This window comes from Oryzias latipes, chromosome 19 (assembly GCF_002234675.1).
Source record: "Oryzias latipes chromosome 19, ASM223467v1".
Taxonomy (NCBI): domain Eukaryota; kingdom Metazoa; phylum Chordata; class Actinopteri; order Beloniformes; family Adrianichthyidae; genus Oryzias; species Oryzias latipes.
The window spans coordinates 16,379,834-16,395,390 of record NC_019877.2 but is presented as its reverse complement, the minus strand read 5'-3'; the positions used below and the strand labels follow the sequence as shown (position 1 = coordinate 16,395,390).

The following is a 15,557-nucleotide window of genomic DNA, read 5'->3' as shown; positions in this document are numbered from 1 at the left end:
GTGGTAAGTTAATGTGTTGTGTTGTGAGTTATTGTGTTGTGTTGTGAGTTAATGTGTTGTGTTGTGAGTTATTGTGTTGTGAGTTATTGTGTTGTGAGTTATTGTGTTGTGAGTTAATGTGTTGTGTTGTGAGTTATTGTGTTGTGAGTTATTGTGTTGTGTTGTGAGTTAATGTGTTTTGTTGTGAGTTATTGTGTTGTGAGTTAATGTGTTGTGTTGTGAGTTATTGTGTTGTGTGGTAAGTTAATGTGTTGTGAGTTAATCTGTCGTGTGGTAAGTTAATGTGTTGTGAGTTAATGTGTCGCGTGGTAAGTTAATGTGTTGTGAGTTAATGTGTTGTGTGGTAAGTTAATGTGTTGTGTTGTGACCCTTCTGGGCCACCGTAGTTACTAGGGGTCAGTATCATAAATTTAATTACATAACTGGAAATTAAACATTTTAATTTGCTTTTTTATTTTTAGGGCCTTTATCTGCCATTTGCCAAGTGGCATTAAGGTTACGTTTCCTTAAAGTTTATTTTGTAATCTACTTCTCCTCTGACCTTCCTTAGTGATACTTTAACTTTAAAATATTTCAGGTAGTTTTAGTCTCTGCCAAATAATCCATAATTCATAAAGCTCTTTATTCAGTTAGGCTTTTTGTTTCTGTGCCAGGAGAGAGCTAAGGCACAGACATTTTTGCAATCATTGTTCTGAAGGTAAAATTACAGGAAGCACTATGCTGAATTTTATAAAACTAAGTTGACAAGAAAAAAATAAGAACCCATTACATTCTGGCAGTGATTCAAAATGTGTGTTTTAAAAAAAGGGCCCTCTGTTGAGATTTGGTGCTTCAGTTCCCTTCCCTTGTCTTAAAGTCCCCTTCCAATGAAAATCACGTTTATATAGTTAAGCGAGACAAGAGTCAGAGATAAGGCAGTACATTAGTCAGATTTTATTAACTGTGTTCACATTAACTCTGGAACTAGTTTGTGACACACATCAGAAACATTAACCACGTTAGAAGTGTTAGTGCATTTACAATAACTGTAAAAAACTGATTGATAATGCTAAAACAAATGTTACTGTGACTATACTAACTCCCAACCTTGTTAGTAAACAAAACTCAGTCCGACACCCTACACATTAGCGTATTTAAAAATACATCCAACCAAACATTTTGACAGAACGGCATGTACTTCTCAAAACTGCTACAACATCGGCAAGGACAACAATAATTTTTCCATATGTAAGGCGCTTTAGATTGTAAGCCATACTGACGTATTTTGAAAAGAATAGGGCTTTTAAGTGTGCCTCATAGTGCAGAACACTTGGTAATTATAATCATTTGAATTTTGTGGGAACAAAAACGTGATGAATAACTTAATATGAAATAAAGCATGCTTTATAAATACAGTTGTAATTGCTTTAGCTTGATGCTAATAAAATTCTTTTACGTATTATTATTTTCAAAAGGGTCATGATACCTAACTATATTTATGGAGACAAATGCTCTGTGATGATAATACAAAGCATAATATATATGGAAAAAACTTAGTTTAGATTGGGGTTAAAGTTTGGCATGAATGGATGATGGTTCAGAGTATTGTCAATTTTGATCGGGATCTGTCACAGCAGTCCACCAGCGAGGATGGCTATGCAGGCTTGTCTGTTTATCGTGCTCTAACCCCCCAAGTCCCAGAAGCAGCAGTGTGGCAGAACAATTACAACAGCAGAAGTGTCATACAGGAGGGAGAAAGGAGTTAATGATGAAACAATATGGGGGTGAGGTTCGTTTAAGGAGGCCACAATGATGTTGGGGAGAAGATGAGACCACAGATGAAAGAAAAAAGAGAAACATTTAGCAACGAGTTAATTCCCAAAATAAAAAACCGAGAAACGTGTGCTTCTGTTCTCTCCCATTGCAGTCCTGAACTGGAAAAAAAACCCAAAAGAAATATTTTTTATTCTGAGGATTGCCTCATATTACTTTTATTGTGAGATATGATTAAATATTTTTGGAATGTTTATCTACAGTAGGGCAAAGAAATATTAAGTCAGCCACCAATTGTGCAAAGTATCCCACTCAAAAAGATCTATCAATATTCCAATGTTCTTTGATAAATGTTTTACAAAGCATCAGAAATGTTTCAGAAGGGTTTTTGATAAGATGAATTGGTGACGAACATTCTCCGGTTGCAGGGATGGGGGTTGGTTCTCCGTATTTGCGGATTCTGAGTATCGCAGGTAGGGGTGGGACGATAACCGCATCACTGCATCACCGCCCGTTTTTTATTTTTGAAAGTTTTTTTTTTTGAAAGTTCTGCATATGGTGCATTATTGGAACTATAATAAACACATTAAACACATTCATCTTTGCTAGTCCTGTGTTAAGACTTCAAGGGTTTCTGGGGGAAACCTTTTATTACTGTTCTCCTCCACTCCCTGCACCGCGCCTCTCACCTCTTCCGCTGCGCGGGGCTCTCACTCCCTCTTCTCCCACACACACTTGTGTACAAGTTTCCGTCTCGCGAGGAAATACGGAAAATTTACTGCGTTCTAATTATAGTATAATTTCCATTGTATTCATTTCCATTACAAGCTGCGTTCGTTATTGAGTGCGCGACACAGCCGCCTGCCGGAAAATTTTGAGTTGGGGGGGTATTACTGTTCTCATTCACGCTGTAACACCAAACATGAACACGCACTGTTAGATTTCGATGAATATCACTACATGTTTTGTTTGGGAACGTGTCTGTATAAACAAAGGTGGAGCCTCCTTCATGGGTGTCAGGCTTCATGGCTACCGGAAAGGTGACAAAGTGTCTGCAGTCTCATTTATTACTGGGCAATATATAATATTCTGAGAAGATGTCTGCACCAGAGAGCATAGGGGAAGGCTCGCTTGCAGCTTGAGAGCGGTCCGCTGCAGAAGAATCAACACGCACCCCCAATTCACTTGTGTGCGCTCCTATTCACAGGTTCTCTAGTCCCTAACTATTAGGGCGGAATAGTTTAATAAAACAAAATAAGCATATTTTACTTGTTAAGTAAATAAGATATCTTACGTATTTCAGTTGTTTAAATTATTTCATAACAATAATATTGTGCATTTTTTTATTTATCTTTTTTTAAATGTTATAAATTCTTATTTTTTCACATTGTATCATTTAAAAAATAATATGAGTGGGCTACCCTCCTAAAACACTTTTATTTTTTCAGTTATTCTTGTGGATTGTAACTTTTGTACATATTTATGTTCATTGGTGATTTCTAGCAGATAAAACAAAATGACATTACCAGACTTTTGTCCTTAAAAAATAAAGTTTTCTGAAAACAAATAAAGATTTTGGCGCTAATAATCCACAAATTTGGTTGAGAGACCTAATTAACAGAGAGCACCATAAAGGATCAAAACACAAGTCATAAAAGTGTAATTGACCTGACTTATCTGATAATCCACACTATTCTTTAAACACCCTTCAAAATTTAAAGTTGTTAAAATACATTAATGTTTGAATTTACAGTATTCTGAATGAAAGATAAAGGAAACTATGAATATATGAAATTAGTCAGCCAGAATAGCCTTTTTTTGTCTTCAGTGATTCACAATTGATGCAGGTTTTTTGGTGTAAAATCAAAGACTCCAACATTCTTTCATGTTTTATAACACTCATAGTAAGTCAAAGTCAAACCTATTTAAACCAAAAGCAATAAGAAGAAAAGGAAAAATAGCCAGCCAAGCAGGCAATCACTTCCACATTTAGGAGGGACCTCTTAATGAAAGAGCAAATCAGCTAACCAGCTGGAAAACCTGACCGGATGGTTCTACTACTTGTTCAGGCTGCTTCAATAAAGCATACTGGTTTGAGTCATGCTGCAGTGAGAATGTTTTTGATGGTGGTCTGAGTCTGTGCATATTGTTCTAGTACCTAGTTTCTAGTTTCCGGCAGAACATCCTGTACTCAGCTCTAGCTGATGGCTCCTTAAACCTCAAACGCAGACCATAGTTTCAGCTTAATGAATGTTGTCTGACATGGACAAAGGGAGTCCAGCCAGATATATTGGAGACACAGAGAAAATGAGATGAGAACTGAGGTGATCCAAGAAGAAAGAGCAGAAATTTTTTTCATTTCCTTGTGCCAAGAACAGACAGTGATATAGATTTACCTTGAGGGAAGCCAAAGATAGATGATACCTTCTTTACAGTGTTACTAAACAAACACGTCAAACTGCTGATGTCACCTTAATCACAGGTGGAGCAACATGTCCTCTGAACTAGTTGCTTCGCACACGACAACGGATTAGACCAAGGTCAAATGCTGATTTAATGTCAAAAGCTTTCCTCTTTAGCTCTAAGATATTTGACAAACAGAATACAACCAACTGCAGTCCTGCATGACAGAAATTCTAAATAAAAAAGGAGGTGAGTCTATACTTTCTGGCCATTCCCCTAAAGACTGCAGAGCTGATTGCTAGACATTTAAGCTCACTCACTCACAGCATGTCCCGCAACTGCATGTCATAAGGGTTAAAACATTCCTGCGTCTGTGTGGGAGGTCCCTCTGCGCTTATCTGTCCATTAGCTCAACCCATCCGCCTGTAAGTAGTCAGGAAGAGAGCAGACACCGGCTAAAAGGTGTGGCATTCCTTTATCCAAGCTGCCGATCCATTACAAGGCAGATATAGGCAGACATGGAGCCAAGTTTCAGGCAATGTCCGTCTGAAGGAAACACTCAGGTGGTATAAAAGTGAGATGTCCCCAAAGAACTTGCAGAACCCTTCAAATGTGATAATACCTCGTCTTCCACTTCTTTCCCTACATTTGGCCACTAAAAGCAAAGATATCAAGAAGATAAAGGAAACAACAAAGTGATTCATTGCGTCCTTGTCGCAAGGACATACAGTGAGGTTTACGGCTGGTAAGGCACTGTCGTTATCAGTCAGATTTACAAACAAAGGAACCCTACAAAGTATCTTATTCACCATTTGATTGGCAACAGTAAAAGTGTGTTGTTTAGTATTTCATTTCAATATTTTTGTCCGTTAAACTATAGCATTGAAAGAAAAGTCACCAAAATTGTTATTTTTGACTCATAAATGAAGTCCTTGCGCAGCTCCTTCTGAAGAAACACTTTATTTTTGTACTTTATCTTTCTTCAGATTGAAAAGTCTCTTTGAGTGCATGGAGATCATTGCCAGTGACGTGTCTCCACAAATTTCTGAGTTTAAATGCGTAATCCTCCGTTTAGAAAATATTGCTAACAATATTAAAGAATAACTGAACGGCTGCACTTGACTTGCTACCACTATTATTATGCAGTGTCACATTCTCAGGTCTCAGGTTCACAGGCGCCCTCTGCCTTCAGGCAGGTGTACTGTGTGCTCACCTAGTGTACTTCTAATGCGCATTTTTAGAAAATGAAAAGGATTAAATGGGTCACAAACTGGCACAAGTACAGTGCATGTATCAGCTGCAGTTCCAGTCAGTGGTTGCGGCACAGGCTGGGTTTAGGGGCGGCACGAGCGGCTGGTGCCTCACCTGCGGCTTTCTCGTGTATTTGAACAGGAAATTAATGTATTCACTACTTTCTTACCAAAGAAACAAAATAAAAAATCCACACAGAAAAAAGTAACCATTAAAAAGACATGTCACTACGGGTATCTTACGATGTCTAAGTTCCTAATGTCAACTAGCAATGGGGGTGCACCTATCACGTGAGCAGTCCCTATCAGAACCCGTGCACAGATTTCGGGGAGATTGAAATTATTGAAAAATCTGTACCAGGTGCCTATGTATCACCTACCTCACCTTTACTTACCCGTGGACATCGTTCAAGTGTTTGGTTTGATCTGTTTCTCACAGCATGCCAGAAGAAAAAAATGTGGATGAATATTTTCAATCTACAGGCTCTTTAAGTGCTCTACTAGTTGTCTAAATTTTTGTGTGGGTCACCAGCGTGTCCTGCAAAGGTTTGCCCATTTTTTGCCCCATATCCACTCATAAGGGCAGTTATGACAAATACCTTAATTAAGGAAGTCCCCTCTCCATCTGGTTTAACTTTCATGGGAACGAAGTGTCCACAATGACTTGTGGACACAGGTGGCTAACCCAGAACTAAGGATCCCCTCAGGCTGCCAAACGTCTGCGCGCACACAGAAGTGACTGACCCTACTGTAGATTAACAAAAGAACACATACAAACCCAGGTCAACGAGCTGATCCCAGAGTAGCTGCCCTTTACACATCCCCTTCAGTGGGACGGCTGTCAATCCGAACTCCAATCTATTAATTACATTTCTGCAAGTCAAAGATCAAAGTCTGAACTTTGTCCTTGTGCTAAGGCATCTGTGCACACGACTCATCATTAACCGCAGGGTGTGCCTGCTGCAGAATCCAAAATGAAATAAACAATTTTATATTTATTTTTTTGGGAAAAAAAATAATCCCTTCCAGCATGTAAAGGTGTGCGCACAGCATTTATTTAAACTACAAACAGTAAACTGCTGTGAAGTGTTTTCCCCAGGCACATGTTGCCAAAAATACCACCCTGCTCTTCAGAGCTGCTACATTTTCATTTCTCCCTGCTTGCCCCCCCCCCCACACACACACACTATTCCCACTGGGATCTCCCCTCTTATCCCACTGGGTATTATGCACGCGTGTTCAAAGAGAAGGCTGCACCATGACAAAAGAGAAGCTTCACCAGAAAGACATCGCTTCAGAATACACCCCCCATGGTTGGAGTCAGGTCTCGGCTACTGACATGTTTTTCCTCCCATTTCCAAACTCCATACCTTTTTCTTCACTTCACGAGAACGCTTCCTCGCCTTCTTCTTCTCCTTCTCCTCCTCGGCAGCATTGAGGTTCTCGTCAGCCCTTTTCTTCAGCTGCGATGCAGCGTGCGCCATGCTGCTGCTCCAATAATTAATCCACTCAGGTGGGATTGAAGGGATGAATCGAGAAAGTATTCACTTCACTTGGTTTTGTTCCTCCTTTTATTCTGTTCTGGTTGAAGATGCCCTTACAGGTGTGTAAGGAACGAAGGATCCTCTTCCTTTAGTTTGTGTTCTTGTACCCTCCTCAGCAGGTTTTCACAGTGTGCAGATAAAAGCCAAATAGGGCGGCACAGAGGTCCTCGTTTTCACGCCCTTAAAAATTCCCTAAAACATCTTACAATGTATGATCCATTCAGCTGAAACGATCCTCTTCACGCACAGTTATGTATATAAAAATAAGAGCTCAGTTACAGGTGCATTAATGAGGCCACTATACCAGAAGACACCCAACTGTCTGAGTAAACAGTCTGGTCCTGCTGCCTGCTTGGCTGCTTCCTGGAGTCTGCCGCCAGCACCTGAGCAACGAGCCATCTTCTACACGCGCCATCTCAGCAAAATGACAGTGGAAAGGAGGTTAAGACAGGAGAAGGAGGAGGAAAAGGGAGCAAAAGGAGGGGGTAGAGGCAGTGAGCAGCTGGGACAGCGGGAATAAAAAGGGGAGGGAGTCAAAAAGGAATGAATACCACTCCTTTGTACCAGCTGGCTATGACTAAGAGAGACGAGGAGGAGGGAAAAAAAGGGAGGATGGGATTTCACACCGGGTTCATGAAGGATGAACACACAATGGGGTCTGGTAAATCACGGCGCACGCGCTTTACAGGGCTGCCATGATGCTCCTGCTATGGAACTTCACAGCTCGCTGTGCTCCTCCCTGCCTCCCTACTGTTTTTGTCTCATCCGCACAGCCAAAAACAAACGCAGGTTTCAAAACACCAGCAGGACAAAAGATAGTCAAATTTAACACAAAAAAATAATAATCATAGAAATTATTAGAAAAGAAATAGATATATGTGTTGAAGAATATTGTACAAAAACTAGTTTTTTAAGTGATGTGTTTTTCTGCAACAAAGCAAAATGTGTATTTGGGCTAACATTAGATTACTGTTCTGACTTTATCATAAATTTATATTTTAAATGTAAACTACAGTGGCCCTGAAGTGCCCTTAATACCAAAAAAATCAACACAAAAACATTTTAAACATCACAAAAGTTAAAAAAGCAAAACTAAAACTAAAACACATTACATCTCAGTAATCAAAACTTTTCAGAAACCAAAACACAATTCCAAAAATCAAAGCAAATAAAAATGCAATATTTTGAAGAAAACAAAAGTAGTTTCCAGAAATCAAAATAAAATGTTGAAAAATGTAACACAATGAGAAACAAGAAAAGGTGGCTACTATGGAACATCGCTGATTGGATGATGTTTCACTTTTGACAATTGCATTTTTTCAAATGGGTCTTTAATGTCCCCATACTAATATAAGTTTTATGATTAGAACAGAGCATATCCAGTATTGCTTGATTCCAAATAACTTTCAGTTGAAATGACGGAAAAAAGTCATTTAATGTTTTGGAATCGTGGTCGGTGTCTGAACTTATAATTGATTTTTTTAAATGCAATAATTTTTTTTAAATTATTTGTATCACTTTTTATTTTGTCAGTGTAATCTTTAATGTGTTTTCCAGTTGCTTAATTTGTTGATACACTTTAGGGCCGATGTAGTAAACAATGAAATAAACTGCACTGCTGCCTGACACAAGTAGACTTCAGTGGTGTTCCCTTGCTTTCGCAGTTCAACTTTTGCTGATTTTTTCCATCAATTTCTCTTTTTTCAATGCACTGTGATCGACGTCCAGATTAGGTCTTGACCTTGTCAATCATTGTACTTTATGCCGTGTCTCCTGTACTGAATGCATTCACTTTATTAATACATTACATAAGTCTTTGGTTTTTTATTCCATAATGTTTTAATTTGTCTATCAAAGTTTGAACTTTGAGTTTAAACTGGAGAGATAAGTCTGAAATGTTTATGGCTGTCTGAGAAAAGTAGATAGTGTGCAGGAATTCACAGCCTTAAAACATTTAGGATTTTTGTGAAAAATAAAGATGATACTACTACTACTACTTTATAGATTTCACCTTTTGTGGGTTATATTTAGAATGTTACGGAGCCCGGGACCTGACATTGGTAAAATAATCAATATTCCGTTCCCACGAAATAATTAATTTGTGCGAACGAAATAATTATTCATGTGATAAGTCATTCACAAACATGTGATGTTAGCAATACTTGGAGTTTTAGCAGTTACTTTCACATTTTTGTCTGTGTGTGTCTCATTAGATTGCATTCATTACTTTGCATGGAAGACACAGGGGATTGTTTAGACAACAGATTTATTTATCTTAAAAAACTCTACAAAAGCATCGGTAATCATGTCTCCATGTCTGCATTCATTCACATCCCGGTACGGTCTCTGTCCTCCCGCAAAAGCCGCTTTCCGCCGTTACTTCCGTGTCTCAGTGACCCACATTCGTTTAAAAGGGGAAAAATAAAAACAAGAATGATCTATTTATTATTGTCTTAATGAAAATAAGAAAAATACGATTTAGAGTGCCTAAGCTAACTGCTTCTCCATACTACAGCAATTCTCCGGACATAGCTCAATCGAGGTTTGGACGACAACTAGGAGCTCCGGCCCGCCGGATGTAACTCTCGTAAGATAAACGAGGAACTTCTGTATCATGAAAATACTCTGCCATCGTTTACAGCCATCAACACACTTTTTAAGCAATTCGGTTTGTAAACATAAATAAAATAAAAGCATATAACTTCATAAATAATCAGAACTATGACAAATTTATAAAAAAGTTTTGCTTCACAATGGAACTACGACACTTCAAAAGAACATGACATTAGATCACATTTTCCCTATTTTGTGTTAAAAGTTCAGATTAAACCAGTGGAAGATTTTCAGAATCATCCAAATTGTTAACAATATGTCAATGAACATTAAAGCAAATAGCAGCAAAAGCTTGAATGGTTTTGACAAACCTTGAAACAAATATGAAGTGAAAAAATAAAAAGTGTGAAGTTTCATCCTGATGCAAATCTGATGCTGATAACAATCTAAACCCCTAATTACAGAAAAATAATAAGTCATCAGTCAGCTGTGGAGATTTTTGGACTAATTTTTCATTATCTTTCTGGAAAAGAAGCTTATCCTCTGGATGTGCCACTGGCCCTAGAGGCCTCCTGTCCGGCCTTAACACTGGGATTAACATGAAGTCATTTCTTTTAGCGTGGATTAGTGATTTGAAACTACCTGAACAAAAGAGAATTATGTTTAAATGTTTAAAGACTATGTCTGCAACATCTTGCGGCTCTTTGTAGTGACATTACCCCGGTTCCTCAGCGTCTTTCAGCTGCACTGTCAGCGTAAATACAGCATACTCTAAAATGTCAGGCTAGAGATGTGGGTCAACAGCAGCGATGCCAGTCCCTTTAGTCTTACATCATAGTGAGGTCTTTTTTAATACTTTGAGGTACTGATACATGCAGCTACATGCCACAAACCCATTAAACTCCAGATAACTAAGTTGGGATAGAGGATGTAAGGGAGGGGGGTGCATTATTGGCTCCCACAGGAAAGAAATATCAATTACTTAAACGATGAACATCGTGTGAACCTGAGAGGCAGAAACAGAAACAATCCACCCCTAATGCTTTTAAGTGAACTGATGTGTTGTTGAAAATTCATACCATAAGTATGCAATTTTCAAGATAATCACCAAACCTACAGCCAAACAGCAAAACAATGTTCTGAAACTGAAAACTCAAGTTTAATAGTGTTTTTTTGTCCCAAAAACAGTAAGAAAATAAAGTTTTAAATAAAACTGGTCTATAGTAAGGGTGACAAGCTCACAATTGTATTTTTATGAGTAACTTGTTTTAAATTAATAAAATTAGTTAAAATGACAATAGCATACTTATATCTCAAACTTTGATACATATATATTATGTGGAAGAAGAAAGAAGAAAGAAGAAATTTGAGAAAGATTTTTGATTAAAGAATAGTGTAGAAAATAATCTCCAATTTGACCTAATACCTTTACAGAAAAACATAAAACATACTGAATAAAGTGGTTTACGTGAATTAAATTATTTGATATTTTTTTCACCTAAAAGTAGCTGTTAACAATTAAACAAGAAAAAAAATCCAAAAAATGTGTTTGAAAAACTGATGTATTGGACTTTCATGTGGTTTCTGGCTCCCTCTAGTGGTTAAAGGAATAGATATTCAGCTTTTTTTCCCCCTTTCTTGTAAATTGCACGTTTCCTCTTTGAGCCTTCCTTTCCAATTAGTTATCCAATTAATTTGGATAAAATGTCACTTTAAGGTCCACAGCTATTTCTAAAGTATTATTCACATAAACATGGGAATTATGAAACATGTAGGTTGAGTCCTTTTGAATAATATCATTTTAAAAAAGTATCAGTGTGCCAAAACAACAACATTTTGCCAACAGTTAAATCTGGTGCTTCCTATAGAAAAAAAAATCCTTCAGTTACTTTAGATAATTCAAACTATATGTTTGCTTTCTAAATATCCCTTTCAAAATTACTAAAAAGCAAACAGGATTATTTAAACACCTTCAGTAACAATATATATGCACGGAAAATCTAAGGGTGTCACATTTGGTTTGCTTAAACTGAACCAGAGTTTGTTTTTCCCAATAATCTGGAACAAATATTGAGTCTGAATATACCCATTTGGAAACCTGGACCAGTACCAGCTATCTGAGCCATTTTTGGAAATGGTCGCGGTTCATTTCCACTTGGACTGAGCTTTGGTTCTGAGATTCCTCAGTCAGAATACAATCTGTTCCCAGAGCAGAACAACTGAACCAAAACAGCCACCGTAGCCGACGTAAACAGAGTAGGAATGTAGCAACAGTTGACAGCCGCGCACAAATATCAAGCAACGATTGTTGTGTCATCAAACAGAAGACAGGGTCCCGTTTACTTGTTCAAAAGTTTATTTTAACACAGCTGAAAACGCTTTTTACGTTCTTTTCAGATGAATTTAAGCTCATCAAGATAATTTTTAACGTGATACAAATTGCATCTCACACTGTTTTCTAGACAATCTATATGTCAAAAAAACACTTAGCAGTGTACCTTCATACCCGATGTCTCCTCATTTCTGCAGTTGCTAGCATTCTCTAAGTTAAAGCACATACGGCTAGTATCCTTGCCAGTAACCGCCTTGTAGCATGCTCTACCGTACCAAAGTAAAAAGTGTTGTTCCTGCCGTTCAAAACTGGTAATCAAAATATAAAGTTTTCATTAGTTAACTGTCCCAAAAAGGATTGTAAAGTGCAGGCCATCCATCCTTCTCTTAAATGTTTCAGAGACTTCTGAAATTATGTCAAAATTTATTTAGAAATCACAAAGTGTGGGGCGTGGCTTGACAGAGCATAGAGTAAGATGTGTTTTGCGGAGCGGAGTGGAACAATTGTTTTGAAATATAGTTCTTGGCACGACTGAGGAGTAAATTCTAGCCTGGACTTTGCTTAAAGTTGCGGTGACAGGAATTAAATACTTAAAATGTCTGGAAAACCATCGAGAGCCACACTGACCCAGCCTGCAGCCCCCACTAATAAGGACTCTGCAGGTGAGGAAGAACTAGCCGCGGCTAGCTTAGCAACTAACACCGAGGTTATTAAGCAGGATATTCTGTCATCCCTTCGGAAAGACCTGGTGCACAGTCTTAAAACAGAAGTCCGGAATGTTTTGGGAAGCGAGTTGGCATCTGTGAGAGCGAATATAAATGTGGCCAGATCTGAAATACGGGAGTACAGAGAATCCATCACATAAGAGCTAACATCGCTTAACGCCACGGTGAGTTGGATGGAGGAGAGCCTCTCCACCTTCACACATGATGTTACACAACTGCAGAAAGACGTTCCCCGCCTCAATGCCATAGCTGAAAATCTCCAAAATAAATGTGAAGATCTAGAGGCAAGATCACGCAGAAACAACATCCTTCTGGTGGGTGTACCAGAGAACAAGATCTGCTCTACAACTTCCATTGCAGTGCTGCTTCAACAGGCTTTCAGTTTGAAAGAGGTGCCACAGCTGGACAGGGCGCACTGCGCTCTTTTCCCAGCTCCAGGGCGGGGGAAGCCTCCGCGCGTCATCGTAGCCCGCCGTCATTACTTTGAGGATTGTGAAAACACCCTCTGCCTCACATGGGAAAGACAGTGGATAAAAATGGATAGTATGACTGTTTCAGTTTTTCTAGATGACACTGAAAAACACAGCCAAAGACAGAGCGGCGTTCAATGACTTGAGGAGGCAGCTTTGTGAAGTGGATGGCGTGCGGTTTGGTATCCTTTACCAGCCCATCAGAATGTGACAGCCACACATCATTTAATACTGGGTGGAGATTTTAATCTCGTGTTGAAGCCTGATGTTGACAGGTTGAGTCCAAAGTCCCCAACTAAACCATCCAAATCTGCAAACTCAATCATATTTTTATAGATTCCTACAAACTATTTGATCCCTGGAGACAAACCAATAAAACTACCCGACAATATTTGGTCTTTTCACCTGTCCACCAGTCATATTCTAGAATAGACTTCTTTCTAATTGATCAAAGGTTCCTTTCTTTAATAACTTATTGTTAATATCAAATTATTATGATCTCTGATCACTCCCCCATTCAGTTTGACCTAACCTTCCCAGAAAACACAACAGTTCGACGCACATGGCATTTGGATCCAATGTTATTGTCTCATAAACCCTTCCAAAGATTCATATCAGACCAAATTGATTTTTTCCTTCAGATTAATACCACACCTGGAATGGTGTTTGCTACTTACTATCTGGGAGGCACTGAAAGTCTATCTCAGGGGACAAATTATGTCTTTGCAGCTCATGAGAAAAAAAGAGCGTGGTCGCCACCTTGCAGATTTGTCCCAACAAATAAAAGTAATAGACCAGATCTATGCCCACTCTCCAAGTCCCAGTTTACACAAAGATAGACTACTGCAACAGTCAGAGTTTAATAACATTTCTGATGAACAAACTGAGAGATTACTATTTAAAACAAATCAAAACTATTATGAGTACAGTGAGAAGGTTGGTCGACTGCTATCCCATCAACTTTCTTTTTTTAATTTATTTAACTTTTATTTAACCAAGAAAGTCCCATTGGGATTAAAAACTTCTTTTCAAGGGAGTTCTGGCCAAGAGACAGCACATTTTAATACAAGAAATACATATAAACAAACATCATTAAAACCACATACGTCATAAAAAGCAGCTGAACATTATTGTTTCAGTCTCTTAATGCGTTGAGCTTATTCTTAAAAGCATTTAAAAATACCAGTTCAGTTTCCAGTCTTTCTGCAGAATATTCGAAGCAAAGTGAACAAATGCTTTTTTCCCCCAGGTCTGTGCGGGCAAATGGAACAGAAAGCAACAGCTGGTCTTTGATCTTAAAGGCCCGTACACACCGGGACGAATATTCGCCAGGCGTTATTCGCCAGCGTTTTTCGCCACGTCTTTTGTGTTCACACCCAGGCGATTTTCGCTGACGATGAGCCGAGCGAACATGCAATTTCATTCCCTGACATTAGATGGCGCTTAATGTAAACAGAAATACTCCTGTACACAAGGTGGCGCTGCGCAACTTTATGATTCTTAAAGTCGCTTTTCACTCAGAAGAAGAGAGCAAGTATTTACGCGCTTGTCAGAATAATACAAAGAAAACATGAATATTTCAAGCACCAGTAGCTCCAACTGGTACTTGGTAAGGGGATATTTTAGAATGTCCGTCATTATTTCTTTGCGGCAATGTAGACGCTACTTGGCGTCTATCTTCTTCGCCGGTATGTGTGCTCAGCAAGGCAGTTTTGTGTTTGAGCGCCCCCAAGTTGTGTTTTACTGTAACTTCAGAAGCTCCAGACACGTGTGCAAAAGCGCCATTCTCATTGGTCGAATAGATTTCGACACGACGCGTCGAAAAAAAAAAACGAACCCGAGGCGTTTTTTTTTTTTGACGCTTTGGCGCGTGGCGTTTTTTCGCGTCGGTGTGCACACTCTCATTGGTGCCCTTTGTTCAGTCACGAGGCGTTAAACGTCGGCGAAAATCGCCGGCGAAATTCGTCCCGGTGTGAACGGGCCTTAAGATTCCACACTTCCTGTGAGTAACCCTTGTGCTATCCTAGGCTCTTTAACATTGGGAGTTGGGTCATCTAGACCAGTGTTTTTCAACCTTTTTTGAGCCATGGCACACTTTATCCTAGGCAAAAATCCCGCAGCACACCAGCATCCAAAAATGAAAAAAGGAGAAACTCTATGGTCTGTATTGATGTACAGTCCCTCCACAATCTCACATGAATTTTTGTGATAATTGTGGCAGAAAAGCTGGAAGTTGCAGTTGTTGTTCTAAAAGATTTAATAAAAGTTAAGTTATTTTTCCATAGTAATTTCAACTAAATTATTTGAAATTTTACCCTGGTAGTTTTTTTTCCCTTCAGTTTATTAACAAGCAATTTTATGTAACCTCACAAAAAAACAAATGTATTCTTTCTAAATAGTGATTTATTTTTATTTGTTTATTTCAATGTTATTGTAAAGGCAACTGTAATTTTTTGAACAATTATATGATCACAATATGTTTGATAAAAAACCAACATTATATTTATGTTATATTTACAAAAAGTGAA

General features: G+C 38.5%; 1 protein-coding gene across 8 annotated transcripts in view; it reads right to left on the bottom strand.

The window, feature by feature from the left end:
* The window catches only part of LOC101172448 (ankyrin-3-like), a gene marked incomplete at its 3' end in the record, with an annotated part of 145,783 nt that overhangs the window by 58,428 nt on the left and 71,798 nt on the right, over positions 1-15,557 (bottom strand). Inside the window, 1 exon segment of one of the 8 annotated variants that reach the window (XM_023949396.1) lies at positions 6,776-7,638. In XM_023949396.1, coding sequence (XP_023805164.1) covers positions 6,776-6,889 — 114 coding nt within the window. 8 annotated transcript variants of the gene reach the window in all.